Below are 23,658 nucleotides of genomic sequence, written 5' to 3'. Positions count from 1 at the left end.
CTGACCATCAAGGGGCCCATCAAGGCTGTTGAACACTCTACACATAACGAGCATAACTAATTGGCCTCTCACAGTGGTTAAGAGAGAACTCCACCAACACCTCCAAAGGATACCTGATCAACCAGGCTGTGACATATACGTCAGGCTGCGAGCTACGGCGTCCAACAGCCTGGTACCAACCAACCTGTCCTCTTAAAAAGAACGTCGCTTTTGGCCGTTTGTCCGTATGGCCGAATTTGGACGTAATTTGAAAATGAAAAAAAACATGAAAATAAATTTGGGATTTTTTTTTTCAACAACAGTAAGTTAAGGGTCCTCTGATAGGTTAGGTGGGCAGGAAATTCTCATAAAGTTTCAAAACGTTATGAAAAACGTAAAAACGTTAATTGAAAGTCATCTATTCTAACTTTACAGAGTAAGCCGGACGACTCAAACAGAAAACGGAACAGTACGTCACTTTTGTGAGTCGATTTCATTTCAAATTACTGGTAACCTCAAGGTATCTCCAAGGTAACCCTAAGGTAAACTCAAGGTAACTCAGCCCATCGACCTTCCAACTCACACGACTAATCGCCATCTTGTGTGTCCATGTATCAATATGTGTGCGTGCGTCGTTGTACATGTATACCGTGTATCACTCTGTGTACTCACCTAGTTGTACTCACCTAGTTGTGTTTGCGGGGGTTGAGCTCTGGCTCTTTTGTCCCGCCTCTCAACCGTCAATCAACAGGTGTATAGATTCCTGAGCCTATTGGGCTCTATCATATCTACACTTGAAACTGTGTATGGAGTCAGCTTCCACCACATCACTTCCTAATGCATTCCATTTGTCAACCACTCTGACACTAAAAAAGTTCTTTCTAATATCTCTGTGGCTCATTTGGGCACTCAGTTTCCACCTGTGTCCCCTTGTGCGTGTGTCCCTTGTGTTAAATAGACTTTCTTTATCTACCCTATCAATTCCCTTCAGAATCTTGAATGTGGTGATCATGTCCCCCCTAACTCTTCTGTCTTCCAGCGAAGTGAGGTTTAATTCCCGTAGTCTCTCCTCGTAGCTCATACCTCTCAGCTCGGGTACTAGTCTGGTGGCAAACCTTTGAACCTTTTCCAGTTTAGTCTTATGCTTGACTAGATATGGACAAGACTCCTGCTTCCTACCCTTATCTTCATTACATTACATTTGGTTGGGTTAAACTCTTAACAACCATTTGTTCGACCATTCCTGCAGCTTGTCCAGGTCTTCTTGAAGCCTCAAGCTGTCCTCCTCTGTCTTAATCCTTCTCATAATTTTGGCATCGTCCGCAAACATTGAGAGGAATGAGTCTATACCCTCTGGGAGATCATTTACGTATATCAGAAACAGGATAGGTCCAAGTACAGAGCCCTGTGGGACTCCACTGAGTCCTCACAGTCCTCACTGAGTCCTCCACACACACACACACACACACACACACACACACACACACACACACATACACACACACACACACACACACACACACACACACACACACACACACACACACACACACACACACACGAACGGCATTCAGAAACTTGTGTAAAGAATCATTCAGAACTTTGTATACCACATATGTCAGGCCAATCCTGGAGTATGCAGCCCCAGCATGGAGTCCATATCTAGTCAAGGATAAGACTAAACTGGAAAAGGTTCAAAGGTTTGCCACCAGACTAGTACCCGAGCTGAGAGGTATGAGCTACGAGGAGAGACTACGGGAATTAAACCTCACTTCGCTGGAAGACAGAAGAGTTAGGGGGGACATGATCACCACATTCAAGATTCTGAAGGGGATTGATAGGGTAGATAAAGACAGTCTATTTAACACAAGGGGAACACGCACAAGGGGACACAGGTGGAAACTGAGTGCCCAAATGAGCCACAGAGATATTAGAAAGAACTTTTTTAGTGTCAGAGTGGTTGACAAATGGAATGCATTAGGAAGTGATGTGGTGGAAGCTGACTCCATACACAGTTTCAAATGTAGATATGATAGAGCCCGATAGGCTCAGGAATCTGTACACCAGTTGATTGACGGTTGAGAGGCGGGACCAAAGAGCCAGAGCTCAACCCCCGCAAACACAACTAGGTGAGTACACACACACACACACACACACACACACACACACACACACACACACAGTGTGTGTGTGTGTGGGAGCACGTGTACACGTGTGCGTGTGTGGTGGCATAACACTATATTGTATCGGGCCGCTCCAGGACTTATGGGGCGATTAAAAACATATTAGGTGGTACGGCTTCTAACAGCCAGGCTGGCCGGTAGTAACGGGTGGGGGGGGGGGGGGTTAACGGCTGACCTCTGGGATAACGAGTGACCTCTGGGATAACGAGTGACCTCTGGGATAACGAGTGACCTCTGGGATAACGAGTGACCTCTGGGATAACGAGTGACCTCTAGGTTAACGAGTGACCTCTGGGATAACGAGTGACCTCTAGGTTATCGAGGGACCTGCGGTTAACAAGTGATCGGAGAAGGGCTCCGACGGCCAGGGATTGGTTCCCTGAAAAGTCATTTTAACCCCCAGAACTAACGACCACGTCTGAACTACCCTACACGCACACAACCGCGCGTTTAATTGAACTCGCCTAACGACCACTGGCGTAACGAGGAAGCCCGCTGGTAACGACCACGCGAGCGGTGAAAAACAAGTCGAGATTAACGAAGTCAAGCGACCAGCCGCATAGGGCGCTGGTAACGAGGAAGCAGCCTCGTTGATTTGTGGCGCGAGGAAGGCAACGAGGTTCGTTAGATTCTTGCGGGAGAGGTCGTTAGTACCACCACCACCACCACCAGTGACCTGGTTGCGAGGTCGTTAGAGTTTCACACGGAGGCTACGAAGTCGTTTAAGACCAACGAGTGACCTGAGTCGAGGTCATTCGAGGCTATGAGGTCGTTAGACCCCTCAGGGAAGCGGGGGGGGGGGGGGGGGGGGGCAGGTCGTTAGGCCCCCCCCTTACAGAACCTGCTTTAGGCTGGGTAATTGACCTCCAGTAACGAGCAATTTTGGGGTTAAATGTATTGTTGGTGGATTATAAATGACCTCCGAGGTGGGTGGGTTGAATTTGAATTTTGAATTTTGAATTTTGAATTTTGAATTTGAATTTTGAATTTGAATTTTGAATTTGAAATTTGAATTTGAAATTTGAATTTTGAATTTTGAATTTGAATTTCAATATTTTGAATCCGTTTGTTTACAGTTATTCACATCACCCCTGGCGAGCGCTCTCTCTCTCTCTCTCTCTCTCTCTCTCTCTCTCTCTCTCTCTCTCTCTCTCTCTCTCTCTCTCTCTCTCTCTCTCTCTCTCTCTCTCTCTCTCTCTCTTTTTGTCCTTCTACAGTATCAGTATTTTTCCTTATGACGCCTGGATCCGTTCAGCTGTCTGGGTTAGCATTTTGCACGTTGTCCAGATGCTGTCTGGCGTCCCTTTAGTGTGGTGTCTGAAACTTAGATTTAGACTAAATCTGTCAATAAATCTGTCTAAATGGAAACGATTATTAGTCTTCTCAATTTAGTTTCCCTCAAGGTTTTGTGTAGGATGATGACAGGATGCTGTTTGTGTGTTTGTGTGTTTGTGGGTGTTTGTGGGTGTTTGTGGGTGTTTGTGGGTGTTTGTGGGTGTTTGTGGGTGGTAGTTAGACTTGTTAATGAGACTTTGGGAACTTGTACGGTGAAGGGTTGTGGTAGAATTGTTGTTGTTACTTGTTGATGTGTGTTAGGATATACTGTGGGCTGGTGTTTGGTGACTGTGGCTGGTGACTGTGGCTGGTGACTGTGGCTGGTGACTGTGGCTGGAGACTGTGGCTGGTGACTGTGGCTGGTGACTGTGGCTGGTGACTGTGGCTGGAGACTGTGGCTGGTGACTGTGGCTGGTGACTGTGGCTGGTGTTTGGTGACTGTGGCTGGTGACTGTGGCTGGTGTTTGGTGACTGTGGCTGGTGACTGTGGCTGGTGACTGTGGCTGGTGTTTGGTGACTGTGGCTGGTGACTGTGACTGGTGACTGTGACTGGTGACTGTGACTGGTGACTGTGGCTGGTGACTGTGGCTGGTGTTTGGTGACTGTGGCTGGTGACTGTGGCTGGTGACTGTGGCTGATGACTGTGGCTGGTGACTGTGGCTGGTGTTTGGTGACTGTGGTTGGTGACTGTAACTGGTGACTGTGGCTGGTGACTGTGACTGGTGACTGTGGCTGGTGACTGTGGCTGGTGACTGTGACTGGTGACTGTGGCTGGTGACTGTGACTGGTGACTGTGGCTGGTGACTGTGACTGGTGACTGTGGCTGATGACTGTGGCTGGTGACTGTGACTGGTGACTGTGGCTGGTGACTGTGACTGGTGACTGTGGCTGGTGACTGTGGCTGGTGACTGTGGCTGGTGACTGTGGCTGGTGACTGTGACTGGTGACTGTGACTGGTGACTGTGACTGGTGACTGTGGCTGATGACTGTGGCTGGTGACTGTGACTGGTGACTGTGACTGGTGACTGTGGCTGATGACTGTGGCTGGTGACTGTGACTGGTGACTGTGACTGGTGACTGTGGCTGGTGACTGTGACTGGTGACTGTGGCTGGTGACTGTGGCTGGTGACTGTGGCTGGTGACTGTGGCTGGTGACTGTGGCTGGTGACTGTGACTGGTGACTGTGACTGGTGACTGTGACTGGTGACTGTGGCTGATGACTGTGGCTGGTGACTGTGACTGGTGACTGTGACTGGTGACTGTGGCTGGTGACTGTGACTGGTGACTGTGGCTGGTGACTGTGGCTGGTGACTGTGACTGGTGACTGTAACTGGTGACTGTGGCTGGTGACTGTGACTGGTGACTGTAACTGGTGACTGTGGCTGGTGACTGTGGCTGGTGACTGTGGCTGGTGACTGTGACTGGTGACTGTGGCTGGTGACTGTGGCTGGTGACTGTGACTGGTGACTGTAACTGGTGACTGTGGCTGGTGACTGTGACTGGTGACTGTGACTGGTGACTGTGGCTGGTGACTGTGGCTGGTGACTGTGACTGGTGACTGTGGCTGGTGACTGTGGCTGGTGACTGTGACTGGTGACTGTGGCTGGTGACTGTGGCTGGTGACTGTGACTGGTGACTGTGACTGGTGACTGTAACTGGTGACTGTGGCTGGTGACTGTGACTGGTGACTGTGGCTGGTGACTGTGGCTGATGACTGTGGCTGGTGACTGTGGCTGGTGACTGTGACTGGTGACTGTGACTGGTGACTGTGGCTGGTGACTGTGACTGGTGACTGTGGCTGGTGACTGTGGCTGGTGACTGTGATTGGTGACTGTGACTGGTGACTGTGACTGGTGACTGTGGCTGGTGACTGTGGCTGGTGACTGTGATTGGTGACTGTGATTGGTGACTGTGGCTGGTGACTGTGGCTGGTGACTGTGACTGGTGACTGTGGCTGGTGACTGTGGCTGGTGACTGTGACTGGTGACTGTGGCTGGTGACTGTGACTGGTGACTGTGGCTGGTGACTGTAACTGGTGACTGTGATTGGTGACTGTGGCTGGTGACTGTGATTGGTGACTGTGACTGGTGACTGTGGCTGGTGACTGTAACTGGTGACTGTGATTGGTGACTGTGACTGGTGACTGTGGCTGGTGACTGTAACTGGTGACTGTGATTGGTGACTGTGGCTGGTGACTGTGGCTGGTGACTGTAACTGGTGACTGTGGCTGGTGACTGTGACTGGTGACTGTGGCTGGTGACTGTGACTGGTGACTGTGGCTGGTGACTGTGGCTGGTGACTGTGATTGGTGACTGTGGCTGGTGACTGTGGCTGGTGACTGTGGCTGGTGACTGTGACTGGTGACTGTGGCTGATGACTGTGGCTGGTGACTGTGGCTGGTGACTGTGACTGGTGACTGTGACTGGTGACTGTGACTGGTGACTAACTGGTGACTGTGACTGGTGACTGTGACTGGTGACTGTGACTGGTGACTGTGGCTGGTGACTGTGACTGGTGACTGTGATTGGTGACTGTGGCTGGTGACTGTGGCTGGTGACTGTGGCTGGTGACTGTGACTGGTGACTGTGGCTGATGACTGTGGCTGGTGACTGTGACTGGTGACTGTGACTGGTGACTGTGACTGGTGACTGTGACTGGTGACTGTGGCTGGTGACTGTGACTGGTGACTGTGGCTGGTGACTGTGACTGGTGACTGTGGCTGGTGACTGTGACTGGTGACTGTGGCTGGTGACTGTGACTGGTGACTGTGGCTGGTGACTGTGACTGGTGACTGTGGCTGGTGACTGTGACTGGTGACTGTGACTGGTGACTGTGACTGGTGACTGTGGCTGGTGACTGTGACTGGTGACTGTGGCTGGTGACTGTGACTGGTGACTGTGACTGGTGACTGTGACTGGTGACTGTGGCTGGTGACTGTGACTGGTGACTGTGACTGGTGACTGTGACTGGTGACTGTGGCTGGTGACTGTGACTGGTGACTGTGACTGGTGACTGTGACTGGTGACTGTGACTGGTGACTGTGACTGGTGACTGTGGCTGGTGACTGTGGCTGGTGACTGTGACTGGTGACTGTGGCTGGTGACTGTGACTGGTGACTGTGGCTGGTGACTGTGGCTGGTGACTGTGACTGGTGACTGTGGCTGGTGACTGTGACTGGTGACTGTGGCTGGTGACTGGTGACTGTGACTGGTGACTGTAATTGGTGACTGTGATTCACGGGATGTAACTGATAGCGTTCAGTTACACATGATCCGAACACCGTGTAATCAGACCCTCGGCAGCTCTGGCTTACTCAACCGGACGTTCGGATACAGGGAAGTCCTTATGTGGAGGTTCGAATGTGTGTGTGTGTCCTCACCTAGTTGTGCTTGCGGGGGTTGAGCTCTGGCTCTTTGGTCCCGCCTCTCAACTGTCAATCAACTGGTGTACAGATTCCTGAGCTTACTGGGCTCTATCATATCTACACTTGAAACTGTGTAAGGAGTCAGCCTCCACCACATCACTGCCTAATGCATTCTATCCGTTAACTACTCTGACACTGAAAAAGTTCTTTCTAACGTCTCTGTGGCTCATGTGGGTACTAGGATTCCACCTATGCCCCCTTGTTCGCGTCCCACTCGTGCTAAATTGTTTGTCTTCCTTGTCAATTCCTCTGAGAATTTTATAGGTAATGATCATGTCTCTCCTTACTCTTGTATTCCAGTGTCGTGAGGTTTAGTTCCAGTAATCTTTCCTCGTAGCTCATTCCCTTTAGCTCGAAGACAAGCCTGATGGCATACCTCATAATAATGTACACGTGGAAAATAGTAGAGAGGCTGGTCCCAAACCTGCACACAGAAATAACACCACATGAGACCAGGAGACATGGCAGGATGTGCAGAATACCCCCGTTGAAGAGCAGAGGCGCAACAGGTACTCTGAGAGAGAACTATCAACATCAGTGGCCCGAGACTGTTCAACACGCTTCCACTACACATAAGGGGCATAACTGGCCGACCCCTCACAGTGTTCAAGAGAGAACTATCAACATCAGAGGCCCGAGACTGTTCAACACGCTTCCACTATACATAAGGGGCATAACTGGCCGACCCCTCACAGTGTTCAAGAGAGAACTATCAACATCAGTGGCCCGAGACTGTTCAACACGCTTCCACTATACATAAGGGGCATAACTGGCCGACCCCTCACAGTGTTCAAGAGAGAACTATCAACATCAGAGGCCCGAGACTGTTCAACACGCTTCCACTACACATAAGGGGCATAACTGGCCGACCCCTCACAGTGTTCAAGAGAGAACTATCAACATCAGAGGCCCGAGACTGTTCAACACGCTTCCACTATACATAAGGGGCATAACTGGCCGACCCCTCACAGTGTTCAAGAGAGAACTATCAACATCAGAGGCCCGAGACTGTTCAACACGCTTCCACTATACATAAGGGACATAACTGGCCGACCCCTCACAGTGTTCAAGAGAGAACTATCAACATCAGAGGCCCGAGACTGTTCAACACGCTTCCACTATACATAAGGGACATAACTGGCCGACCCCTCACAGTGTTCAAGAGAGAACTATCAACATCAGAGGCCCGAGACTGTTCAACACGCTTCCACTACACATAAGGGACATAACTGGCCGACCCCTCACAGTGTTCAAGAGAGAACTATCAACATCAGAGGCCCGAGACTGTTCAACACGCTTCCACTACACATAAGGGACATAACTGGCCGACCCCTCACAGTGTTCAAGAGAGAACTGGATAAACACCTCTAAAGGACACCTGATCAACCAGGCTGTGACTCATACGTCAGGCTGCGAGCAGCCGCGTCCAACAGCCTGGTTGACCAGTCCAGCAACCAGGAGGCCTGGTCGAGGACCGGGCCGCGGGGACGCTAAGCCCCGGAAGCACCTCAAGGTAACCCCCCACGGGGGTTATCTTGAGATGATTTCGGGGCTTTAGTGTCCCCGCGGCCCGGTCCTCGACCAGGCCTCCACCCCCAGGAAGCAGCCCGTGACAGCTGACTAACACCCAGGTACCTATTTTACTGCTAGGTAACAGGAGCATAGGGTGAAAGAAACTGTGCCCATTGTTTCTCGCCGGCGCCCGGGATCGAACCCGGGACAAGATCACAAGTCCAGCGTGCTGTCCGCTCGGCCGACCGGCTCCCGGCTCCTCCTAATGTTACCTTAGTTTCCCAGGCTACCTTGGGGAAGTTAAAGACAGAACAAGAAAGCCTTGAACAAGTACAGAGAACAGAGAACAAAGAACAGAGATGCACTAAAGAGAACAAGGAATGAATATTCCCGGACGCAGGTTCGAATCCTCGTCACGGCCCTTGTGGATTTGTTCAAGGAATGAATACACCCGAATTGAGAGGGAAACCAAAAGGCAATTTGAAAATGACATTGCTGCAAAACCTAAGGCACAACCAAAGCTGTTCTATAGCCATATAAGGCGAAAAACGACAGTTTGAGACCACGTACTAGGTAAAACATGGGGAGAGGGTTTGGGGCTCACACAGAGAATGATAAAGAGGTATGCGAGGTACTCAACAAAAGATTTCAGTAGGACTTTACTTTAGAACCAGCGTGGAGACCAAAGCTGCAGGATGAAAGGCTAGAGGAAATACTGGACGGCATTGTAATCACGGTAGAGGTGAAAAAAACAATAACCTGAGGGAACTAGACGTGACAAAATCAATGGGACCCAGACCTACCTGTCGGCCGAGCAGACAGCACGCTGGATTTGTGATCCTGTGGTCCCGGGTTCGATCCCGGGTGCCGGCGAGAAACAATGGGCAGAGTTTCTTTCACCCTATGCCCCTGTTACCTAGCAGTAAAATAGGTACCTGGGTGTTAGTCAGCTGTCACGGGCTGCTTCCTGGGAGTGGAGGCCTGGTCGAGGACCGGGCCGCGGGGACACTAAAGCCCCGAAATCATCTCAAGATAACCTCAAGATAACCACCCTCACCACGGCAGCTGAGGAAGGCTGCACAACTACTCCGTCGCCCCTTGTCTAAAAGCTTCAATAAAACTCTTGAGACAGCAAGTCTCTCAGATGACTAGAAAAAGCCAAACGTAGTCCCACTATATATAAAAAGGGGGAAGAGAATGAAGGCAGTAAACTACAGACCAGTGTCACTGACAAGTGTTCCTTGCAAAGTCCTGGAGAAAGTAATCAGGGCGAGAATGGTGGAGCATCTTTAGAAGACTTTGTGACAAGAATTCAAGATGGATTTAGAAATGGAATGTCGTGCCTCACAAACTTGATGGTCTGGGAAGATTACTAATATACGACAGGAAAACGAAGGCTGGGTAGACTATGTTGACCAGACCACACACTAGAAGGTGAAGGGACCATTCTCAAGTCGACTCATCGACTTGAGAATGGTCCAGGACGGACCGAAACGTCGTCGTCCCTTCACCTTCTAGTGTGTGGTCTGGTCAACATACTTCAGCCACGTTATTGTGACTCATCGCCTGCTCGATAGACTATTTTGTTTAGTGTCAAAACGCATTTGACACAGTTCCCCATGACAGACTGCTCCACAAGATGGCGAACCAGGCTGAGATAACTGGGAAAGCACTGGACTGGGTATAAGGGAGTACCTGATGGGCAGAAACCAAAGGGTCACAGTCAGAGAGGAGGTTACAAGCTGGAGTCATGTAACAAGTGGGGGTCCCACAAGGCTCTCTCCTGGGACCCCTGCTGTTGCTAATGTATGTGAACGACCCGCCAGAGGGAGTGATCTCGGTCATGATAATATTTGCAAATGATGTGTTGTTGTTGTTGTTGTTTAAGATTCGCTACTGGGAACAAAAAGTTCCAAGTAGCACGGGCTATGGTGAGCCCGTAGTGGACTTTTTCAAATGATGCAAAGCTGCTCAGGAACGTGAAAACAGATGAGGATTGTAGAAAGTTACTGGACGATCTAGACTACCTCCAGCAATGGTCAGACAAATGGTTGCTGGAATTCAATCCCAACAAGTGTAAGGTAATGAAGAAGGGGAATGGAGAGGAGACCAGAAGGCATCTACACCATAAGGGGAAGACAGAGTCAGAGAGAGAAGCATCTGGGATACAACTCCAACACATAAATAGGATAACATCAGCAGCATATGAGACGCAAAAACAAAAAATAGAAAAGTAGAAAAGTTTGTAGCAGGTGCAAGAGCTCAGAGGGCTCAGCTACCAAGATAGGTTAATGGAACTATATTTCACAACTCTAGACGATAGAAAGAGAGGACATGATCACAACATACACGATACTGAGGGAAACAGATAAGGTGGACAAGGATAGCCTCTTCAGATAAGATTGATTGATGAAGATTAAGCCACCCAAGAGGTGGCACGGGCATGAATAGCCCGTAATCTTCAGATAGAGAGAAAACAGGACAAGAGGACACAGGAGGAAGCTGAGAGCACAAAGGAGCAGAAGGGACGTCAGAAAGTACTTTACTATATACCGGTAGTTAACAAGTGGATGTTAACCACTTGTTAACAAGTTAACAAGTGGATGTTAACCACTTGTTAACAAGTTAACAAGTGGATGTTAACCACTTGTTAACAAGTTAACAAGTGGATGTTAACCACTTGTTAACAAGTTAACAAGTGGTTCAACCAGAGGAAGTTGTGGAAGCCACCTCCATCCACCACATAAAGGCCAGATTTTTTTGTAAGGCATTTGAAAAATTTTTAAGGAGCATAACCAAGCAAATATCGCGTCAGCCGGAAAAATGATCGGATGGATTACGAGAACTTTCAAATCCAGGGATCCCATCACAATGGTTGTACTCTTCAAGTCACTCGTGTTGTCCCGTCTCGAGTACTGCTCAGTACTCACTTCCCCCTTCAGAGCAGGAGAGATTGCTGAAATAGAGGGAATACAGAGAACATATACGGCATACATAGACGCGATAAAACACCTAAATTATTGGGATTGTCTCAAAGCTCTCCAAATGTACTCACTAGAAAGAAGACGAGAGAGATATAAAATAATATACACATGGAAGATACTGGAGGGCCAAGTACCAAATCTACACAGTAAAATAACAACGTACTGGAGTGAACGACATGGAAGAAAATGTAGAATAGAACCAGTGAAGAGCAGAGGTGCCATAGGCACAATCAGAGAACACTGTATAAACATCAGAGGTCCGCGGTTGTTCAACGTCCTCCCAGCAAGCATAAGAAATATTGCCGGAACAACCGTGGACATTTTCAAGAGGAAACTAGATTTATTCCTCCAAGGAGTGCCGGACCAACCGGGCTGTGGTGGGTATGTGGGTCTGCGGGCCGCTCCAAGCAACAGCCTAGTGGACCAAACTCTCACAAGTCAAGCCTGGCCTCGGGCCGGGCTTGGGGAGTAGAAGAACTCCCAGAACCCCATCAACCAGGTATCAACCAGGTAAAAAATCAAGAGTAGTTAGGTTGGAAGGCAACAGGTATAACAAGGCCAGTAGGCGGGGTACCAGGAGCTGGACCTCACTCCCCTGTAGACGCTGATAGATAAGTACAACATACAAACGTCTGAGTGTATATACCCCGCCCCCAGCCCCCCCCCCCCACAGGGCCCAGTGTTCCATCTAACTGTGGGAGTACACCACCTTTAAGTTCATATTTTATTTCTTAACACTGTCCTCTCTCCGACCCACCACCCACAATGTCACCCACCCACTCGCCCTCCCTACACCCACCCACCCCGTCCCCTACACCCACACTCACACACCCAACCTCTACACCCACACACCCACCCTCTCCCCTACACACATACCCACACACCCCACCCTCTCACGTACATCAACACCCACACACCCACCCACGCCCCTACACCCACACCCACACACCCACCCTCTCCCTACACCCACACCCCTACACCCACACCCACACACCCAACCTCTCCCCTACACCCACACACCCACCCTTTCCCCTACATCAACACCCACACACCCACCAACGCCCCTACACCCACACCTCCGGCCCACGCCCCTACACCCACACCCACACACCCACTCGCCCTCCCTACACCCACCCACCCCGTCCCCTACACCTACACCCACACCCCTACACCCACACACCCACACACCCACACCCCTACACCCACACACCCACACACCCACACCCCCACACCCACACACCCACACACCCACACCCCTACACCCACACACCCACACACCCACACCCCTACACCCACACACCCACACACCCACACAACAAGCTCACTACAGTCCAAACACCAGTCCCGGTAGTAGGCCCAAAAGGATTAACAAGCGAGAAGGGTTATTCAATAAATTCAGTTTAAACAATAAGAGGATTGACTGGGAAACAACAAATATGAAACGTGCATACAGCCATCGGCACAACTGGAGGAGTGGTGGTGGTTCTGCCGGCAATGGGACACACAAAACAAATGCCGGCCAAAGCGCACAAAGTCTGCTTGAAGCCTCTGCGGAGGGTCAGAAAGAGGACCACTCTTAGAAAGAGAACGCAGACAAAATTTTTACGAAAGACCAACAAAATAACTGAAATGCTTAAGCAGACGCGACTATCGCAATAAATAAAAATAATTCTAAACGGGGAGATGGAAGGAATAAGAGTAGACGCAGAAGTGATCATACGAGTCTGAGGAAATGAAATTGGAACAGAAAGCTATACAAGAGATTAAGAAAAATCCAAAATATTTCTTCACTTATGCGAAATTAAAACCAGTATTGTACCTTTACTTACAACTGAAGGTTCATACACAGAAGATAACTGGCAAAGCAATAAGTTCGAGCCTAAAAAGATCACTATGAGGTTCAAATCCTATTTATGAACGCTCTCCAAACCCCTTAACAATATAGTTCATATTAACACGAGCATAGAAGACTCTGAAGGGTAAATTAACAACATTCCAACGTACTCGGCCCCGGGTCCAGACTCCTGGAATTCAATATTGGTAAAGAAGCAAAGTACTAGAACTGGGAGAGTGTTTAGTGCAGTAGGAAGAAAAAGCTAGGCTACAGGGGAGATGCGGGCAGCACTTATATCACCCGGTATAGCTCTATTGCACGAGGGGAGGATAGAAAGAGAGGATATGATCACAACGTATAAGATATTGAGGGGAATATATAAGGTGGACAAGGATAGCCTCTTCAGGTAAAGAGAAAGCGGGACAAGAGGACACAGGTGGAAGCTGAGAGTACAAACGAGCCGAGTCATTTCGTGACTAAAGTCTCATAAAAATTACAGGCCTCTCATGTTGATAGTTCTCTCTCAGAGTACCTGTTGCACCTCTACTCTTCAACGGGGGTATTCTGCACATCCTGCCATGTCTTCTGGTCTCATGTGATGTTATTTCTGTGTGCAGGTTTGGGACCAGCCCCTCTTAATATTTTCCATGTGTAAATTATTATGTATCTCTCCCGCCTGCGCTCAAGAGAATACAGATTTAGGCTCTTTAGTCGGTCCCAATAGTTTAGATGTTTTACCGAGTGGATTCTAGCAGTAAAGGATCTCTGCACGCTCTCCAGGTCAGCAATTTCTCCAGCTTTGAAAGGGGCTGTCATTGTGCAGCAGTACTCCACTCAAGAGAGCACAAGCGTTTTTAAAAGTATCATCGGTATAGCATCTCTAGTGTGAAAAGTTCTTGTTATCCAACCTGTCATTTTTCTTGCAGTTGTGACGGCTACTTTATTGTGTTCTTTAAAGGTAAGGTCTTCCGACATGAGTACACCCAGGTCCTTTACATTGCCTTTTCGTTCTATGTTATGATTTACAAAAAAATCCACGTACAAAACTGAGTTTTGTACGTGGTTTCCGTTTTTATATTTTCATTTTTTTCCGTAGCGCATGAGCTGGAACTTATCCTCGTTAAACACGATATTATTTTCTGTAGCCCATAGAAAGATCTGATCTACATCTGATTGAGATTTGCCGTGTCCTCTATGTTGTCTACTCTCATGAAAATCCTAGTGTCATCTGCAAAGGATGATACAGTGCTATAGGTTGTGTTCTTGTCTGTGTCCGATATGAGGATGATAAAAAGTACTGGAGCAAGCACAGTACCCTGGGGGACTGAGCTCTTCACGGTTGATGGGCTGGATTTTATTTTGTTGACTATTACACATTGGGTTCTGTTGGTCAGGAAATTGTAGATCCATCTGCCTATTTTTCCGGTAATTCCTTTTGAACGCATTTTATGTGCAATAACACCATGGTCACATTTATCAAAAGCTTTTGCGAAATCTGTGTAAATTACATCAGCGTTTTGTTTGTCTTCCATAGCATCTAATGCCATGTCATAGTGGTCCAGCAACTGCGACAGGCAAGAGCGCCCTGTTCTGAAACCATGTTGTCCGGGGTTATGGAGATGCTGAGATTCCATGTATTTTGTGATCTTACTTCTTAGCACTCTCTCAAAGATTTTTATAATGTGCGATGTTAGTGCTATCGGTCTGTAATTTTTTCCCTCTGCCTTATTTCCTTTATGGAGTGGTGCTATCTCTGCTGTTTTTAGTATGTCAGGGATAACGCCAGTATCTAGGCTTTGTCTCCACAGAATGTGAAGGACCTGCGATAGTATTTTTTTTTACAGTTCTTGATGAATATGGAGTTCCAAGAATCAGGGCCTGGTGCAGAGTGCATAGGCATACTGTTTATGGCTTCTTCATGATCCAGTGGGGATAGGGCGACGTCTGATATATGATTTATGGGGGAGCTTTATGTATCCAGTCTCTTTCTCTGTGGTTGAAGTCCCCCAATATTAGGAATTTAGCTTTTGCCACTCTGGTTGATTTTTCCATCACAGTTAGATAATGCTCATTGTATCTATCGTAATCCTCCCTACGCCTTCTAATTGTGCTTATGGGGGTTGAGCTCTGGCTCTTGGGTCCCGCCTCTCAACCGTCAATCAATCAACAGAATTTTTTCCCCTCACAAACACACACATACACACACACACACACACACACACACACACACACACACACACACACACACACACACACACACACACACACACACACACACACACACAAACACACACACACACAAACCCAGGAAGCAGCTCGTAGCAGCTGTCTAACTCCCAGGTACCTTTTTACTGCTAGGTGAAGAGAGGCATCAGGGGTGAAAGAAACTCTGCCCATTTGTTTCCTCCAAAGCCGGGGATCGATCCCTGAACCCTAGGACCACGAATCCCGCTCTCCACTCACACATTCAGGAGCGATTGCAACTACAGGGCACAGATTTCTGTGTCCCCCTCCTCTAGCAGCATCAGTTTTGATAGATGCTCTGGATAGCAGAAGATTGACTGACTGATATCAATCGTCGATTGACCTTTAGCTATCTTTGCCTGTGGTTCTGATTGTCCCATCCTCTACCTTATCTTCTATCTTGATATCCTCTGTGCCAGATGTCAGGCCCCCGTGTGTGTGTGTGTGTGTGTGTGTGTGTGTGTGTGTGTGTGTGTGTGTGTGTGTGTGTGTGTGTGTGTGTGTGTGTGTGTGTGTGTGTGTGTGTGTGTGTGTGTGTTTTACTATTTTGCTGTGCAAGATCGAGGTGTTAGGTCCCGCCCTTTTTAACACGTGGGTTGTGTAATGTGTCTTGTAATGTGTAGCCAAGATACATAGCCAGCATGTGTCCATCTGTGTGAACCTTGCCTGCCAGTGTGGCTCTTCCTTCACCGGCTTTACTGCTGCTGCTTCTCTTCCTCCTTTATTTCGTTTTCTCCTCTCTCTACCACCTTCTCTATCTGGTCCACTGGTCCCCTTCCCTCAGTACCTTTCTCCTCTACCCTTTTACTTTGGTTTTTAACCCATACTGACTCGACTTACTCTAGACTTTCTCTCAATGTGTGCCTGCTTTCTCTGTTTCCTTCACTAATCTTTGTTGCCTTTATTCGTTCCCCCCTCTCTCTTCGCCCCCCCTTCCCTCTCTCCCCTCTCCCCTTCCCTCTCTCCCCTCTCCCCTCTCCCCTCTCCTCTCACCATGTAACCCGTTCGGTCTTCCCCTTCCTGGCCGTTTGATGCTTTTTCGTGCCGTGTTTTGTTTTGCTCTCACCTCTCCCTACACCTCCCCCTCCTCTCTCTGTCTCTCTCTCTCTCTCTCTCTCTCTCTCTCTCTCTCTCTCTCTCTCTCTCTCTCTCTCTCTCTCTCTCTCTCTCTCTCTCTCTCTCTCTCTCTTTCTCTCTCTCTCTGTCTCTCTCTCTCTCTCTCTCTCTCTCTCTCTCTCTCTCTCTCTCTCTCTCTCTCTCTCTCTCTCTCTCTCTCTCTCTCTCTCTCTCTTTCTCTCTCTCTCTGTCTCTCTCTCTCTCTCTCTCTCTCTCTCTCTCTCTCTCTCTCTCTCTCTCTCTCTCTCTCTCTCTCTCTCTCTCTCTCTCTCTCTTTCTCTCTCTCTCTCTCTCTCTCTCTCTCTCTCTCTCTCTCTCTCTCTCTCTCTCTCTCTCTCTCTCTCTCTCTCTCTCTCTCTCTCTCTCTCTCTCTCACTACTCCACCAATCATTCCCTATAACCACCTTCCCTGCGTCAATCCCTTACCCCTCCTCCCCTCTTCCGCTTCTCAATTTCCACCCCTTCTTCCTCCCCTCCCCCCCTCAGCACCTCCCCTCTTTCCCATCGTCTTAGCCCTCATCGTCTCCTTCTCTCCGCGAGACTCGACAACCTCCAAGTTGTCTCCGGAAGTTAGAATTTGAATATCAAAAGCCGATCATGGCGTGTGTGAGCTTGTCCTTACACGGTAAATTGAGAGAAAGATCTTTTTGTCTGGGTTTGAAGGAGGGGGGCTGAGGGGGGGGGGGTGTTCCCCTGTGTCTTGGGGGGCAGGGGGAGGGGGGTTGTTCCCCTCTGTCTTGGGGGGCAGGGGGAGGTGGGGGGAGTCTGGCTTTGGCTTCGTTACTTGAGGGGAGTATTGGATTGCGTCTGGCTTTGGCTTCGTTACTTGAGGGGAGTATTGGATTGCGTCTGGCTTTGGCTTCGGTGTCATGGGTCGATTGGATTTTTATTTTATAGTTGGGCTGTTTGGGGGTCTTTTTGTTTGGTCTTTTTTGCCTGGGCTGTTTGTTCTGTTTTACAGAACAGAAGAGAACAGGGGCCTCGTAGCCTGGTGGATAGCGCGCAGGACTCGTAATTCTGTGGCGCGGGTTCGATTCCCGCACGAGGCAGAAACAAATGGGCAAAGTTTCTTTCACCCTCAGTGCCCCTGTTACCTAGCAGTAAATAGGTACCTGGGAGTTAGTCAGCTGTCACGGGCTGCTTCCTGGGGGTGGAGGCCTGGTCGAGGACCGGGGCCGCAGGGACACTAAAAGCCCTGAAATCATCTCAAGATAACCTCAAGATAACCTCAAGATAACAAACTTCTGTTTTAGATGGTTCGAGCCAGAGGTCAAACATGGTTCAGTTGTTTGGTCAGTTGGCTATGTGGGCGAGTAGTATCATCTACCATCTACCACCTTCCCCCTCTCACCCTTCCCTCTCACCCTCCCCTCTCACCCTTCCCCTCCCTTCACTCTCTCCTTCCCCCCCCTCCATTAAATGGCGCTCATCAGGCCAGACGACTGCACCATCCCCTCCCCCTCACCCTATTGTCTCTTCCCTGTCATTTTGTCTCCCCTTCCCCTGTTTTTAGGGGAGCGTGGATGGGGGGGGGGATAGTAGGGGGTGGAGTGGGGGGGGGGGGAATGATGCCTAGGGGGGGGGCATATCCGGTCTCTGTCGCACTATCCATTACCGGAAGTTGGTTGGTCCCGGTACTAAGGGTGGGGGGGGGACCGGGCCAGAGGGTAGGGGGGCTATAGGTTATCTTGAGATGATTTCGGGGCTTTAGTGTCCTCGCGGCCCGGTCCTCGACCAGGCCTCCACCCCCAGGAAGCAGCCCGTGACAGCTGACTAACACCCAGGTACCTATTTTACTGCTAGGTAACAGGGGCATAGGGTGAAAGAAACTCTGCCCGTTGTTTCTCGCCGGCGCCTGGGATCGAACCCGGGACCACAGGATCACAAGCCCAGTGTGCTGTCCGCTCGGCCAACCGGCTCCCTATAGGTGGTTACAACTATAGGGCATTGTGGGAGCCGGCCATGCGTCAGGCTGTCATGTCGGCCATGCGTCAGGCTGTCATGGCGGCCATGCGTCAGGCTGTCATGGTGTCCATGCGTCAGGCTGTCATGGTGTCCATGCGTCAGGCTGTCATGGTGGGCATGCGTCAGGCTGTCATGGTGTCCATGCGTCAGGCTGTCATGGCGGCCATGCGTCAGGCTGTCATGGTGTCCATGCGTCAGGCTGTCATGGTGGCCATGCGTCAGGATGTCATGGTGGGCATGCGTCAGGCTGTCATGGCGGCCATGCGTCAGGCTGTCATGTCGGCCATGCGTCAGGCTGTCATGGCGACCATGCGTCAGGCTGTCATGGCGGCCATGCGTCAGGCTGTCATGGCGGCCATGCGTCAGGCTGTCATGGCGGCCATGCGTCAGGCTGTCATGGCGGCCATGCGTCAGGCTGTCATGGCGGCCATGCGTCAGGCTGTCATGGCGGCCATGCGTCAGGCTGTCATGGCGGCCATGCGTCAGGCTGTCATGGCGGCCATGCGTCAGGCTGTCATGGCGGCCATGCGTCAGGCTGTCATGGCGGCCATGCGTCAGGCTGTCATGGCGGCCATGCGTCAGGCTGTCATGGCGGCCATGCGTCAGGCTGTCATGGCGGCCATGCGTCAGGCTGTCATGGCGGCCATGCATCAGGCTGTCATGGCGGCCATGCGTCAGGCTGTCATGGCGGCCATGCGTCAGGCTGTCATGGTGGCCATGCGTCAGGCTGCAGGTGGGCGAGGGACGACCGGCCATGCGTCAGGCTGTCATGGCGGCCATGCGTCAGGCTGCAGGTGGGCGAGGGACGGCCGGCCATGCGTCAGGCTGCAGGTGGCCGATGGACGGCCGGCCATGCGTCAGGCTGTCATGGCGGCCATGCGTCAGGCTGTCATGGCGGCCATGCGTCAGGCTGCAGGTGGGCGAGGGACGGCAGGCCATGCGTCAGGCTGCAGGTGGGCGAGGGACGGCCGGCCATGCGTCAGGCTGCAGGTGGGCGAGGGACGGCCGGCCATGCGTCAGGCTGCAGGTGGGCGAGGGACGGCCGGCCATGCGTCAGGCTGCAGGTGGGCGAGGGACGGCCGGCCATGCGTCAGGCTGCAGGTGGGCGAGGGACGGCCGGCCATGCGTCAGGCTGCAGGTGGGCGAGGGACGGCCGGCCATGCGTCAGGCTGCAGGTGGGCGAGGGACGGCCGGCCATGCGTTAGGCTGCAGGTGGGCGAGGGACGGCCGGCCATGCGTCAGGCTGCAGGTGGGCGAGGGACGGCCGGCCATGCGTCAGGCTGCAGGTGGGCGAGGGACGGCCGGCCATGCGTCAGGTGGGCGAGGGACGGCCGGCCATGCGTCAGGCTGCAGGTGGGCGAGGGACGGCCAGCCATGCGTCAGGCTGGCCGGTGCTGGCAGCGCCCGAGGGATTATTCGTATTGGTTTCCCGTATTTCGTTCTTTATTGGTGCTGCTCCTCCTCCCACCTCCCTGCTGTCTGCATCTCTTATATCCCGCGCTGGGAAGATGCTGGCCAGGTAGATACCAGGTAGATAGGTAGAGCGCGTGTGGTAGATGGTGGCGAGGTAGACTCGAGGTAGATAGGTAGAGGGGGGTGTGGTAGATTGTGTTGGTGGCACTTCAGCACCTTCTATATCCCTTATATATATCTTTCTCACGTTGGATCAGTAAGGTGCTGCTTGAATATTCCTGTCTGTTGTATCTAGTAATCTTACTCTCCACGATGGCCTCATTCTTGCCGGCTGATAATGTAAGTAAAGTCTCGACCAATCGAAAGCTTGGCTCTTGTGGTGTCTTGCTGTCTAGAATCTGATTTGCTGTCTACCTCTTCTGTGTGTGAGTGTAATTACCTAAGTGTAGTTACAGGATGAGAGCTATGCTCGTGGTGTCCCGTCTTCCCAGCACTCTTTGTCATATAACGCTTTGAAACTACTGACGGTCTTGGCCTCCACCACCTTCTCCCCTAACTGTGTGTGTGTGTGTGTGTGTGTGTGTGTGTGTGTGTGTGTGTGTGTAGAAGTGTCAACTGGGGTCGAGACCAAGCTCCGGGGTCCCGCCTCCTGGCTATTGGAACAGATTTACCCTTGACATCATTGTAATGTTGAACCATTCTTGCTCCTGAAGTTACAAATGGAAGCAGTTTGCAGGACTTGTGTTAGAAGCGTCCTCCATTTGTTCCCGCTCTCCCGCTGAAGGTTTGAGTTGTCTTGTGTTTCACCAGCTCATTTGTGTTTCCGGTTTAAACTTGGGTAGGGCGACGGTCTCGCTTCTATGCAGGTCGGCGTTCAATCCCCGACCGTCCAAGTAGTTGGGTACCATTCCTTTTCCCTCCCTGTCCCATCCCAAATCCTTATCCTGATCTATTACAAATGCTATAGTCTTAATGGGGTTTAGATCTCTTATGTGCTCAAAAGTCAACTCTTTGTTACCGTTTGTACTAGTGAGAAAATCAGCAGGAATCTGAGGATTCGAATCAGCACACTGGGTACTCCCAATCAAACCACATAGACTACTTCACCCACCTACCCACCACCCCAATCCAGTGCCAGGTTCAAATCCTCCTGATTTTTCTCATTGATACATCACGCTAATGGGATTTAACATCATTACACACGCTGGGGTTCAACTCTTGGAGCCATTACTTGTACTTCTAGCTGGCTTGGCCCCCCTGTAGTATATAATATCCAGCGCATGTGCTTGTGTGGTTATCTTGAGATGATTTCGGGGCTTAGCGTCCCCGCGGCCCGGTCCTCAACCAGACCGCCTTTTTTTGTTACACCCCCCCCCCCTTCCCAGGAAGCAGCCCGTAGTAGCTGTCTAACTCCCAGGAACCTATTTACTGCTAGGTAACAGGGGGCATTAGGACGAAAGAAACTTTTTGCCCATTTGTCTCCACCTCCACCGGGGATCGAACCCGGAACCTCAGGACTACGAATCCAAAGCGCTGTCCACCCAGCTGTCAGGCGCCCAGGTGTGTGTGTGTGTGTGTGTGTGTGTGTGTGTGTGTGTGTGTGTGTGTGTGTGTGTGTGTGTGTGTGTGTGTGTGTTTACTAGTTGTGTTTTTACGGGGGTTGAGCTTTGCTCTTTCGGCCCGCCTCTCAACTGTCAATCAACTGTTTACTAACTACTTTTTTTTTCTTTTTTTTTCACACCACACACACACACACCCCAGGAAGCAGCCCGTGACAGCTGACTAACTCCCAGGTACCTATTTACTGCTAGGTAACAGGGGCACTTAGGGTGAAAGAAACTTTGCCCATTTGTTTCTGCCTCGTGCGGGAATCGAACCCGCGCCACAGAATTACGAGTCCTGCGCGCTATCCACCAGGCTACGAGGCCCCATCATGTGTGTGTGTGTACTCACCTATATGTACTCACCTATATGTGCTTGCAGGATCGAGCATTGACTCTTGGATCCCGCCTTTCGAGCATCGGTTGTTTACAGCAATGACTCCTGTCCCATTTCCCTATCATACCTGGTTTTAAAATTATGAATAGTATTTGCTTCCACAACCTGTTCCTGAAGTGCATTCCATTTCCCCACTACTCTCACGCTAAAAGAAAACTTCCTTACATCTCTGTGACTCATCTGAGTTTCAAGCTTCCATCCATGTCCTCTCGTTCTGTTACTATTCCGTGTGAACATTTCGTCTATGTCCACTCTGTCAATTCCTCTGAGTATCTTATACGTTCCTATCATGTCCCCCCTCTCCCTTCTTCTTTCTAGTGTCGTAAGGCACAGTTCCCTCAGGCGCTCTTCATACCCCATCCCTCGTAGCTCTGGGACGAGTCTCGTTGCAAACCTCTGAACCTTTTCCAGTTTCATTATATGCTTCTTCAGATGGGGACTCCATGATGAGGCGGCATACTCTAAGACTGGCCTTACGTAGGCAGTGTAAAGCGCCCTAAATGCCTCCTTACTTAGGTTTCTGAATGATGTTCTAACTTTTGCCAGTGTAGAGTACGCTGCTGTCGTTATCCTATTAATATGTGCCTCAGGAGATAGATTAGGTGTTACGTCCACCCCCAGGTCTCTTTCACGCGTCGTTACAGGTAGGCTGTTCCCCTTCATTGTGTACTGTCCCTTTGGTCTCCTATCTCCTAGTCCCATTTCCATAACTTTACATTTGCTCGTGTTGAATTCTAGTAGCCATTTCTCTGACCATCTCTGCAATCTGTTCAGGTCCTCTTGGAGGATCCTGCAATCCTCATCTGTCACAACTCTTCTCATCAACTTTGCATCATCCGCAAACATCGACATGTAGGACTCTACGCCTGTAAACATGTCGTTAACATACACAAGAAATAGAATTGGTCCCAGCACCGATCCTTGTGGTACTCCACTTGTTACTGTTCGCCAGTCCGACTTCTCGCCCCTTACCGTAACTCTTTGGCTCCTTCCTGTTAGGTAGTTCCTTATCCATTCTAGGACCTTTCCCCCCACCCCCGCCTGCCTCTCGAGCTTGAACAGCAGTCTCATGTGCGGTACTGTATCAAAGGCTTTTTGGCAGTCCAGAAATATGCAGTCTGCCCAACCATCTCTGTCCTGTCTTATCCTCGTTATTTTATCATAGAATTCCAGAAGGTTTGTTAGGCAGGTTTGTGTGTGTGTGTGTGTGTGTGTGTGTGTGTGTGTGTGTGTGTGTGTGTGTGTGTGTGTGTGTGTGTGTGTGTGTGTGTGTGTGTACGACCAGGGGTCGTCCTCATCTTGTCCAAAAGTGCTAGCTTAGACAAAGGGGTAATGTGATTCAGCTCCCACCTTACAAAGTGCATCACGCGGCCTCGTAATTCAAAAGTGGCGGGGTGTGGCCGACCGTTATAACCGCCCCGCGGTAATTAGAATATTGAATTTTTAAAACTCCATTTTGGCCGCCTGCGAGACGAGGTCGAGGGTTATGCTATTAGGGAGAGAAGGTGGGGCTGCGATTACAAAAGGGGGGGGGGAGGGGTAGGGGGGGAGCTCGACCGTTTTAACCGTTGTAACCGTTAGGACGGGGGGGGGGGGGGGGGCAAGAAATGAATTTTTAGTGTTTAAATTTTTAAACGGGTTTTGAATTGGTAGCCGGCAGGGGAAACTACC

General features: G+C 50.4%; 1 protein-coding gene across 1 annotated transcript in view; it reads left to right on the top strand.

Annotated features, from left to right (window-relative positions):
* Positions 1-23,658, top strand: part of LOC138363671 (perilipin-4-like) — a 68,307-nt gene that overhangs the window by 5,330 nt on the left and 39,319 nt on the right. The window contains exon 3 of the mRNA XM_069323050.1: positions 18,539-19,862. Within this exon, the coding sequence (XP_069179151.1) occupies positions 18,539-19,862 (1,324 nt within the window). The remainder of the gene's footprint in view (positions 1-18,538; positions 19,863-23,658) is intronic.

This window comes from Procambarus clarkii, chromosome 11, assembly GCF_040958095.1.
Source record: "Procambarus clarkii isolate CNS0578487 chromosome 11, FALCON_Pclarkii_2.0, whole genome shotgun sequence".
NCBI lineage: Eukaryota > Metazoa > Arthropoda > Malacostraca > Decapoda > Cambaridae > Procambarus > Procambarus clarkii.
This window is presented reverse-complemented; position numbering and strand designations above follow the sequence as displayed.